The following is a 12,100-nucleotide window of genomic DNA, read 5'->3' as shown; positions in this document are numbered from 1 at the left end:
AGAGAAAGAGACAGAAAAGTAAACAGTCACAATGAAGTCACAAGAATGCTGCAGTATCAGTTGGCTCTAGATACTATAAGAATACTCTGCATAGTGCCTGACATGTTTCAGGCACTCAAAAAATGTCTGTTAGTTGAATAAATGGATGGATGGTTGAATGGATGGATGGGTGGGTGGAGAGATGAAGGGGAGGGAGAGAAGGAAGGAAGGAGGGAGGGAAGGAAGGAAGGGGAAGGGAAGGAAGGAAGGGGAAGGGAAGGAGGGAGGAGGGAGGGAGAGGAAGGAAGGAAGGAAGGAAGGAAGGAAGGAAGGAAGGAAGGAAGGAGGGAGGGAGGGGGGGTTGAAATTGGAAGTCTTTGGAAATACAGAGACTTAACCAGCTGAAGAATGGAGGGGCAGGAATTCCTGTTAGAGACAACAAAATGAGCAAATACATGAAAATACTCACAAGTGCAAATGAGAAAAGGGGCAAGTCTAACTTTAAGGACTGTGGAGTATGTGCAGCAGAGATGAGAGATAAAGTTGATCCTGATGGGCATTATAATCTACATTAAGTCATTTGAACATTATCCCAAGAGCAATGAGTCATGAAAGAGTTTTAACCTATTGAATGCCAGAATCAGACCTGTGTTTTAGGAGAATCACTCAGCCGCAGTATGGATGTTCACCTAATAGGAGAGGAAACCAGAGTCAGCAAATACATTCTTTCCTTCATTCACCAAATACTTATAAAGTCTCTATATTCTAGACACATTTCTAGGCTATGAAAATAAAGACAGAGAGTAATGGAGGATGATTACCATTTTATAAAAGGTTGTCAGATTGGTTGGCTTCACTGATAAAATGACACACTTAAGCCACAACCTATAGAAAATAAAGGAGTGAGTCATGCAATTATGTGGAAAAGATCATTCCAGGCACAGACAACAAAAAGGACCAACATCTTGAAGTAGGAATGTTCTTGGAAATATTCTGGAAACCACAAGTATGCCATTGTGACCATAGCAGAGAAAGTGAGCAAGGGTGGGACAGGTGAAAAAAGTAAGGTCGAACTTTGACTTCTCTTCTGAATAAAATGGCTAGCAGAAAGGTGACACATTCTGATTTAGGCTTTTAAAGAATCATTGCTCTGGTAACTGTGCAGGGTCAAGGGCAGAAACATTGAGCAGCTATTCAATGATCCAAGTAAGAGATTATGGGAGATAGGACCTGTGGAAGAGGCAGAGATAAATGATCAGATTTTTAAATACATTTTGAGTAAAGTAAGGATGGTGGAGCTGTAATCAAAGTCAGAAATGAGAAGGCCAGGTTAAGGCATAACACAGGTTATAAGGATAAATAAATGAGTCTAAAGATGTTAAAGCGATACAATCAACAGATTTGGGTGACTGTCGAGTAATAGAATGGAGTCTAGAATTATTCTCATATTTCTGGTTCTGGCTGCTGAACTACAGAAAGATGAGGGTTTGTTTTAGGAGGGCGGATGAAGAGAACCGGCTTGGACATATGGAGTTAGGGTGCTGATGGGCTGGTAAAGTGGAAATGAAAAAGAAGTGGTAATGTATATTTGTCCAGAAAGCAGGAGAGAGGTCATATCTGTTATTCAGACCACAGGCATTCGGAAGAAACATGAGGTTATGATTGTGAATGAGATTAAGAAGCATGAATACAGTAAAATGATAAAGTCAAGATTGAATCATAGAAAACACCAACACTTAAAAGGCAGGCTAGAGGGTCAATAAAAAAGAAATGGTTAACAGTGTTAAAAGCAATAGAAGAATCAAGTAAAATAAGGATTAAATTTTCCCATTGCATTTTGTGAGACAGACATTTTCCTTGGTAATTTCACTGGGGCAGCAACAGCAAAAGTCAGATTACAATGGATTTTAAAGTGTTGAGTAAAGAGGTCTACACAGTGAATACGTCCTTTCTCTCAATTTGTTTAGCTGTGTAGTTAGAGGGAGACCAAAAATCAGGGAGAATTTTTATTTTCTTTTGTTTTATTTTTATTTTTAAAGATAGGAGAGACTTAAACATATGTATCTGATCCATAGAAGGTACCCAAGTAAATATTTGTTGAAGGTAGGCCTAAATCCTGAATGGAAAGTTTAAGATAAATTTTATGTTTAATACAGCTGAGAGTATGTCTACACTACCCTATTATCTGATTTCTAAAGCATGAACTTGTCACAGAACTTAAAGTTCCAACAACTTGTCTGTGTTAGAAACAACGGCAATCATGGCAAATTTAAGACAAAAAGTTAACTAGGCGAGCCCAATGTGGCTGCTCTCACCACATACCAACCAAAGGCCATTGTTACTGTTGAGTTATGCAGTAAAAGGAATTTGTGTTAGAAGAGTTTAATCATGCATCTGAGAGGGTTAAGTTTTTAATTATATTCTTGATGTTTTACTATATAAATGGATAAATTGTGCACAATAAAATTTCTACTAACCAAATTATAAATTCTCTGAGAGATGCTTTCTAGCTCTGAGTATAGAAATAAAGAAGATACTAAATCTTCTTTTTAAAAACTAGATAAAGCTACCTTACAGTCATGAGGATTAACTGATTGACCTCCTGAGCTATGGCTCAATATTATTAGCCCATGTCTCTGCCTTTATTTTTTTGTCATATTATGTTCTTTTCATTCCTGATTTCAATTTTCCCTCTAAAAATCAGACTATTCTTATTTAGTAAAGTCTTATACAACAAAATTTGTGGCTCTAGCCAACAAATGAAATAAGATGTGAATAGGCCATTCATGTAAGATGGCAGGTAATTAAATGAACAAGAGAAAAAGAGTTTGACATTTATAATTATGAAAAGTGTAATAAAATTCATTTACACATTTATTTGGAAATAAACTGTCCTAATCTATAATACCCAATGCCTAAACTGATTCATTTGGACTCAGCCAATACAAAATGAGCACAGATAACTAGAAAATTTCAAGTGTTTCTACATTTTGACTCATTAATGCTACTCTCAGGAATTTATCTGGTGATGACAAATCAAAGAAGAAAGGTATATCCTCTGTAATGCTATGTATAACACAATGTAGAGGAAAGCTCTAGATGTGTAATAACTTCAACTATATGACCAAAATGTAGCTTCCCTATAAAGATCAGAAGAGAAAATAGAAAAGTAAGGACAGTTACGATAGGCCAGTGGGATTTAGATTGTATTTTCACAATTTTTTAAATGTTATTAATCCTATGATGACAATCCTCCATACAAGTACACCAAACAGTAACAGTTTCATTTCTGGATTATGTTGCTTATTTGATGCTGTGATAAACACTTAGCTGTTTCATCTAAGTTGACACTGATTTTATTTTATTTATTTATTTATTTTTATTTATTTATTTTGAGATGGAGTCTCACTCTGTCACCCAGGCTGGAGTGCAGTGGTGTGATCTCGACTCACTGCAACCTCCGCCTCCCAGGTTCAAGCAATTCTCTGCCTCAGCCTCCTGAGTAGCTGGGATTACAGGTGCCCGCCACCACGCCCAGCTAATTTTTGTATTTTTAGTAGAGACACGGTTTCACCATCTTGGCCATGCCAGTCTTGAACTCCTGACCTCATGATCCACCCACCTCAGCCTCCCAAAGTGCTGAGATTACAGGCGTGAGCTACAGCGCCCAGCCAGTTGACACTGATCTTTAATGAGCTTTGGCAAGGAAACAGAAGAAGGATGCTCATTCCACTGAAACCTTCCTGTACTGAAGAAAACAGCTGCTTCTCCATCTTATGATTTCCTCTGTTTGTACCCTCTGAGGAGGGAGAAAAAAGCAGCTTCTTGGGATATCTTTTGTCTGAGACTCAAGAACCACAGACACTGTGCTTCTCTCTTCTCTCCTGTAATCCCAAGAAATCCACAAAATGAGTCCAGCTTTCTAGTAAAAAGTACCTATTGTTTGCTTAAACAAAGAATTCCAGAATCTATTGAAGGGTCTTGGTTGGGACTGAGCTCACAATTCCTATCATTGTAAATTCAATGCAGACCCATTGGAAGGCACCCTGGATGCTGTAGCATCTAATTTGCTGAGTGATGACTTAGAACCAAAATCTTGTATAATTCTTGTCCTTCCTTTTCACAGCTAAACATAGGTTGTGCCAATCAATTCAGCAGTACTGCTCCAGTTCTTCTTCAGTACTCTCATGATGCTGGTATGTCCTGGTTTCTGGTGAAAGAAGGCTGTTACCCAGCTTCTGCAGGCAAAGGATGCGAAGGAAACTCCAGAGAACTAAGTGAGCCCACCATGTATCACACAGGGGACTTTGAAGAATGGACAAGAATCACCATTGTTATTCCAAGGTCTCTTGCATCCAGGTAAAGTAATCATTCTTAATGGGTTTGGGCCGTTAAGAAAGACACAGTCCCAAATGCTATAACCCTAAATGTTGTAATCCTGAAAGATCAAAATCCTAAAAATACAATTCTGGGAAAAATAATTTTTAAAACATTTATTTATATCTTAAAAGGGGATTTATTTGAGAAACATAAAAACATGACAGAACACTTCGTAGGCCACTTTACACAATACTTATTTTTGCAAGCATAAACATTCAGATATACTAAAGACTGTTGCATTGGTTTAACATTTATGAGCAGACAAAATGTATACATAAAGAAATAGGTCAAAAAGCAAAATGTATAAATGTATATCACCATGGTGGGTAGTTGTTTGCACTCAGCTTTATAAATGTGGCCATCTGAAATACTGACAGACAATTTAACTCTTTTGATGAGATTGATCAAAAACCTCAGTGGGTCACCACTGCATATGCAGTCACCAAAAAGCTGAGACCTGAAGAAATTTTGTCTTTCACAAAAGCAGATGTATGAAAAAGATGTCTCTCCCTTTACTGAGAAAGTTTTTCAACATTTTTAGGTACACCCACATACACACAACGTCAACATTGCACTTTTATGGAGTCAAATTTGCAAAAAAAAATGCATAAAACAAATTATAACTCTCTAAAAGTCCTTACATAATTTACACATCCCATATTGGAAATGATGTGAAGATATAGCACATCAAATAGATAGCATAGCAAATAGGCACAGTTTGGGAAGGGCAGAAGTCCTATGACTGGATAATTCGGCGGGGGAGATTTCTTGTATTTTTGGAGATTTCTTGTATTGTTTTCACTTCTGTGATCTTCAAAACACTCACTATGCTTATATTTGGAGCCTAGTTGTGGTCTACAATGTTTGTAGGGATATGCTGTCTGAAAATCTGGTTATTGCTCAGCCATTGCAATTAAGCAATTTTCTGGTTTCATAGCACCAATAATAACTAGCTTTTACACTTTTGTATGTCTTGTCAGAGTACGTGTGAAATATTGTTACATGTACATAATGCATACTGATTGTGTCAGGATATTTAGAGTGTCCATCACTTGAGTACAGTATACTTTTGTTAAGTATAGTCACCCTTCTCTGCTATCAAGCATTGAATTTATTCCATCTTACTGTATGTTTATACCCTTTAACCCACTTCTTTTCATCTTCCTCCCTCCCTCCCTTGGTACCCTTCCTAGTCTCTGTTACCTGTCTTTCCACTCTCTATCTCCATGTATGAAAAACATGTGATCTAATATTTTAGCTCCCACACATAACTGAGAATATGCGATATTTGTCTTTTTGACCCTTATTTCACATGAAATAATGGCCTCCGGTTTCATCCATGTTGCTGCAAATGACATGATTTCATTCTTCTCTATGGCCAAATAGTATTTCATTGTGTATATCCATTCATCTGTTGATTAACATTTAGGTTGATTCCATATCTTAGCTATTGTGAACAGTTCTGCAATAAACACGAAAGTGTGGGTATCCCTTTGATATATTGATTTCTTTTTCTTGGGTAGACACTCAGTAGTAGGATTACTGGATCACATGATAATTTTATTTTTAGTTTCTTGAGAAATCTCTATACTGTTTTCCACAGTGGCTGTACTAGTTTACATTCCCACCAACAGTATATAAGAGTTCCCTTTTCTTCATATCCTCACCAACATCTGTTTGTTTGTTTGTTTGTTTGTTGTGTTTTGAATAATAACCACTGTGACTGGGGTAAAACAATATTTTATTGTGGTTTTGATTTGCATTTCTCTGATGATTAGTGATGTTGACATTTTTCGTATACCTTTTCACATTTGTATGTCTTCTTTTGAGAAATGTCTATTCATGGCCTTTGCCCACCTTTTAATTTTATTTATTTATTGTTGCTGTTGTTTGAGTTCTTTGTATACGCTATTCCTATTATATTAGTCCCTTGTTGGATGAAAAGTTGCAAATATTTTTCCCATCCCATAGGTTGTCTCTTCACTCTGTAGGTTATTTATTTTACTGTGCAGAAGCTTTTTAGTTTAACAAAGTCTCATTTGTCTGTTTTTGTTTTCGTTGGCTGTGCTTTTGAGGTCTTAGTCATAAATTCTTTCTAGACCAATATCCAGGAGAGTTTTCCATAGGTTTTCTTCTAGAATTTTTGTAGTTTGGAGCCTCATGTTTAAGTCTTTAATCCATTTTGAGTTGATTTTTGTATATGGTGAGAGATATGGGTCCATTTTCATTCTTCTGCATGTGGCTATTCAATTTTCCCAGCACCATTTATTGCAGAGGGTGTCCTTTCCCCAGTGTAAGTTCCTGTCAGCTTTGTCAAAGATTAGTTGGCTGTAAATCTGGGGCTTTATTTCTGGATTCTCTATTCTGTTCCATTGGTCTGTGTGTGTATTTTTACACCAGTATCATGGTGTTTTGTTTACTATTGCTTTGTAGCATAATTTGAAGTCAGGTAAGGTGATGCCTCTTACATCGTTTTTGTTTAGGATTGCTTTGGCTCTTCAGACTCTTTTTGGATTCTGTGTGAATTTTAGGGTTGTTTTTTCTAATTCTGAAAAATGACATTGGTAATTTGATAGGAATGGCATTGCATCTGTAGATTGCTTTGGGCGTTGTGGTCATTTTAACAATATTGATTCTTCCAATCCATGAGCATAGGTTTTTTTCCATTTGTTTTTGTGATCTACAGTTTCTTCCATCTACAGTGTTTTCTAGTTTTCCTTGTAGAGATTATTCATCTCCTTGGTTAAATGTATTCCTAGGTACTTATTTTATTTTGGAGATTGTCAATGGGATTGAATTCTTGATTTGGTACTCAGCTTCAGTGTTATTGGTGTATAGAAATGCTCTGATTTTTGTACATTGATTTTGTGTCCTTAAACTTTACTGAAGTCATTTTTCAAGTCTAGGAGTTTTTTGGAAGGGTCTTTAGGGTTTTCTAGGTATAAGATCATGTCATCAGTGAACAGAAATAATTTGATTTCCTTTTTCCCAATTTGGATGCTTTTTATTTCTTTCTCTTGCTTGACTGCTTTAGCTAAGACTTCTAGTACTATGTTGAACAGGAGTGGACAGGGTGAGCATCCTTGTATTGTCCCAGTTCTTGGGAGGAATGATTTTACCTTTTCCCCACTCATTCAGTATAGTGTTGGCTATGGGTTTGTCATATATGGCTTTTATTTTTTATTTATTTATTTTTTTTTTTTTTGAGATGGAGTCTCACTCTGTCGCCCAGGCTGGAGTGCAACGGCATGATCTCTGCTCACTGCAACCTCCGCCTCCCAGGTTCAAGCAGTTCTCCTGCCTCAGCCTCCTGAGTAGCTGGGATTAGAGGCACACACCACCATGCCCAGCTAATTTTTGTATTTTTTTAGTAGAAACAGGGTTTCACCATGTTGTTCAGGCTGGTCTTGAACTCCTGACCTCATGATCCACCCGCCCCAGCCTCCCAAAGTGCTGGGATTACAGGCATGAGCCATCACGCCCGGCCTGGCTTTTATTATTTTGAGGTGTGTTGCTTTGATGCCCAGATTGTTGAGGGTTTATATTGTATCAACATCATGAATGGATGTTGGATTTTATCTAATGCTCTTTCTGCATCGATTGAAATGATCATATGTTTTTGTTTTTAGTTCTGTTTATGTGGTGAATGACATTTACTGACTTAGGTGTGTTGAACTATCCTTACATCCATGGAATAAACTCATTCAATCATGATGTATATCTTTTGGATATGCTGTTGTTTTCAGTTTGCTAGTATTTTCTTGAGGATTTTTGTGTCTATGTTCATCAGAGATACTAGCCTGTTTTCTTTTTTGGTTGTGCCCTTGCCTAATTTTGGTATCAGGGTGATTCTGGTTTTGTAGATTGAGTTAGGAAAGAATCCCTTCCCATCAATTTTTAGAATCGCTTTAGTAAGATTGGTACCAGCTCTGCTTTGTACATCTAGTAAAATTTATCTGAATCCATCTTGTACTGGGGTTTCTGTTGTTGTTGTTGTTGTTGTTGTTGTTGGAAGACTTTTTATTACTGATTTAAAATCATTACTTATTATTGGTATGTTCAAAATTTCTATTTCTTCCTAGTTAATGCTTGGGAGGTTGTATGTTTCCAGGAATTTATCCGCTCTAGGTTTTCTAGTTTGTATACATAGAGATGTTCATAGGAGTCTTCAATGATCTTTTTTATTTCTCTGATATCAGTTGTAATGTCACTTTATTATTTCTGATTGTGCTTATTTGAATCTTCTTTCTTTTTATCTTGCATAATCTAGCGGTCTATCAACTTTGTTATCTTTTCAAAGAGGCGACTTATCATCTCATTGATCCTTTGTATTCTTTTTCTTGGTTTCAATTTCATTTAGTTCTTCTTTGATCTTTGTTATTTCTTTTCTTCCACTAGCTTTGGGTTTGTTTTGTCTTTATTTTTCTACTTCCTTGAGGTGCAATGTTAAGTTGTTAATTTACAATCTTCTGTCTTTTTATATAGGCATTTAAAGCTATAAACTTTGCTCTTAGCACTGCTTTTGCTGTATCTCAGAGGTTTTGGTATGTTGTGTCCCTATTTTCATTTGTTTCAAATTTTTTTTATTTCTGCCTTAATTTCATCACTTACTCAAAGACATTCAGGAGCAAGTTGTTTAGTTTCCATGTAATTTATATAGTTTTGAGAGTTCCTCTTGGTATTGATATCTAATTCTATTCTGCCATGGTCTAAGAAGATACTTACTATAATTTCAGTTTTTAAAAATTTGAGACTTGCTTTGTGGCCTAGCATATGGACAGTTTTTGAGAATGTTCCATGTCAGAAGTGAAGCAGTATATTCTGTGGTTGTTGGGTGTAATGTTCTTTAAATGTCTGTTATGTCCATTTGACCTAGAGTCCAATTTAAGTCCAGAGGTTCTTTGGTCATTTTCTGCCTCAGTGATCTATCTAGTGCTGTCAGTGGGGTGTTAAAGCTACTGATATTATTATGTTGCTGTCTATCTTTTTCCTTAGGCCTAGAAGTATTTATTTTATGAATGTGGGTGTTCCATGGTTGGGTACATGTATGTTTAGGATGGTTGTCTCTTCTTGTTGAATTGAACTCTTTACCATTATATAATGCCCTTTTCAGTCTTTTTAAACTTTTGTTGAGTTACAGTCTTTTATCTTACATGAGTATAGCTACTCTTACTCATTTTTGTTTTCCATTTGTGTGGTATATCTTTTTCCACCCCTTTATGTTGAGTCTGTAGGTGTCTTTACCCACTAGGTGGGTCTATTGTAGGCAACAAATAATTGGATCTATGTTTTCTTATCCAATCTGCCAGTCTGTACCTTCCTAGTTGAGGATTTAGCCCATTATGTTCAAAGCTATTACTGGTATGTGAGGTTCTGTGCCTTTTGTTGCACTGCACTGTCCTTTCCCTGGGGAGCAATACTCCCTGTGGGCTAGAGAACTGGGGGACCTTGCAGTACCTTTGGGTCCAGCCAGTGCTGCTCCACTGCGGCCTTCCAAGTGGGCATTGGGAGTGTCAGCAGGAACCCCTAGGATGTGAAGATATGGGGGCTGTTACCAAGGGCAATATGCAGTCCTATGGCAGCAGCAGTCCCCAAATGGCTCCCTGCTGCAGCTATTCAGGTCTCAGGAGTGGGGCATGAGTGACCCAGCATGAGTTCCCTGTCTGGTGCATCGCCTTCACGGGGTCTCCAAATCACCACCCATGCTAGCGTCAGAGTTTGTGTGGGTAGTGGCGCTCTCTCACAGCTCGGATTGCAGCAGTCTGTGGCAGTGATGTGGACTACTGAAGCTCTTTCCTCATAGTTCCAAGCCCTTCTAGGTTCCTGGCCAATCTCAGCCATGCTGGCTACTTGTTTCCTTCTCCTTTTGTGCCTCAGGTGTTTCCTGTGAGTTCTCTGTTGGTCTTTAGTATTCTCTCCTAGATGTTCTATTCAATGTATGGTTATCTACTCATAATTTTGGTTCTTCCTTGTGGAAAGGATGGGTGCCTGATATCTCTGGTCAGCCATCTTGAACTGGAATCTTCTAAACTTTTGTCTTTCACTATTAAGTCGCCTCATACACTTAACTTGTCACAGCCTTTTTGTGAGGAAACAAATTTGCAGATCTCTTTCATTGTATTGTAAGGAATACAGTAAGAAGGAGTGATATTTGGCTTCCCCAATATCAAATCTGAATTAGTTAGGGTTCTCCAGAGAGACAGCATCAATAGGATATGTATATATATATAGATACATGAGAGGGGATTTTTTTAGGGGAAATTGGTTCACACGATTGTGGTGGCTAACTAGTTCCATGATAGACCATCTGCAAGTTGGAGACCCTGAGATGTCAGTAGCATGGCTCAGTCTAAGTCCAAAGGCCTCAGAACCAGGGAAGCCAATGGTGTAATTCTCAGAGAGAGGCTGGAAGCCTCAGGCCCCAGGGAGTCTCTGATGTAAGTCCTGGAGTCCAAAGGCTGGCAAACCTAAAGTTCTGATGACCAGGGAAACAGAAGAAAAGTCTGTCCTAGATCTCAGAGAGATACCAGTTTGCCTTCTGTATTTGCTTTCTCCTGGCCTTCTGGCAAATTGGATGGCGCCACCAACTCTGAGGGCAGGTCTTTCCCACCTAGTCCATTCAGACTCACCCTCACAGACAGGCCCCAAATAATGCTGCACCAGGTTTCTAGGTTTTCTTTAACCCAGTCCATTTGACACCTGAAATGAAGTCCACAGTCCATCTCTTGTCAACTTGGCACCCATATGCATCTCTGTAAACCATACTTATTTTTCAAATAAAGACAAGTTAATAGTTCCACCGAACATGGTGCAACTAATATGCGACAATCCTGCATACGATGATGAATGCACTGATCCCCTCCCCAGAATTAAGCTTTCAGAATTTCAACATTTGAGATTTTCATCTTTTGGGATTGTGATTTGGGGTATTTTAGATGTTAGAAATTTTAGGTTTTAGGGATTTTCATCATTCAGGATTTCAACACTAGGGATTATGGTGTTCATGATTGTGCCTTTTGGGTTTATGATCAGCCTGCATTCTTATGTGCTGTGGCTGCAATTTATAGGGAACATTTGTGTATCTCAATTATCTCAATAACTTAAAAGAATTTATATAGTCTAGCTATACCTATCCAAGTTGAAGAGTGACTCTTGAGGTAAAGATCCCTGGGACAAAATTTCCAAAATGTCCGTGTGTGTGTGTGCATGCACATGCTTGTGAGTAAGACACATTTACTCATTTATTCAGCAAATATTTATTGAGCATCTATGTGTGCATCTCCAAAAGTGCTGTTCTGGACACTAAGAGTATAGCAGTGAACAAAATGTATTGAAGGCTAAAAATGTTATTGAAGGCTAAAAGAGTTATAAGACATTATTATATCAGACTTTCACTACACACAGATTGTTAATGATTTAATGCCTCCTTACATACACATAGACAAGTTGAGATATCTTGCAATATAAATGATCCCTTTAAATGACTATTAAAACAAATAATAAAACAATAAATTAAAAATCAATTAATGCGGAGAATGAAATCAATGGACTGAGGACATGAAATGAATTAGTTTCATTAAAGGGACAACAAATTTAACTCTTAGCTTCCTGGCAGTGAAGACAAAGGGAGAAAATATAGGCTCATTTAGTTCTCACTGTTGAGTAATAAAAAGGAAAGCAGACACATTCTGATTTTTTTAAAGGTGTCCTTTTTTTTTAGGCTTGGTATTCCAGAATAAAT

General features: G+C 37.5%; 1 protein-coding gene across 3 annotated transcripts in view; it reads left to right on the top strand.

Moving 5' to 3' along the window:
• The window catches only part of RELN (reelin), a 521,226-nt gene that overhangs the window by 394,704 nt on the left and 114,422 nt on the right, over nucleotides 1-12,100 (top strand). For all 3 annotated transcript variants that reach the window (XM_003268163.3, XM_030826362.1, XM_030826363.1), the window contains exon 28: nucleotides 4,106-4,338. In XM_003268163.3, the coding sequence (XP_003268211.1) occupies nucleotides 4,106-4,338 (233 nt within the window). The remainder of the gene's footprint in view (nucleotides 1-4,105; nucleotides 4,339-12,100) is intronic.

Source organism: Nomascus leucogenys, chromosome 13 (genome assembly GCF_006542625.1).
Source record: "Nomascus leucogenys isolate Asia chromosome 13, Asia_NLE_v1, whole genome shotgun sequence".
NCBI classification, from domain to species: domain Eukaryota; kingdom Metazoa; phylum Chordata; class Mammalia; order Primates; family Hylobatidae; genus Nomascus; species Nomascus leucogenys.
The sequence above is the reverse complement of the archived record's forward strand: the minus strand, read 5'-3'. Positions and strand labels throughout refer to the sequence as shown.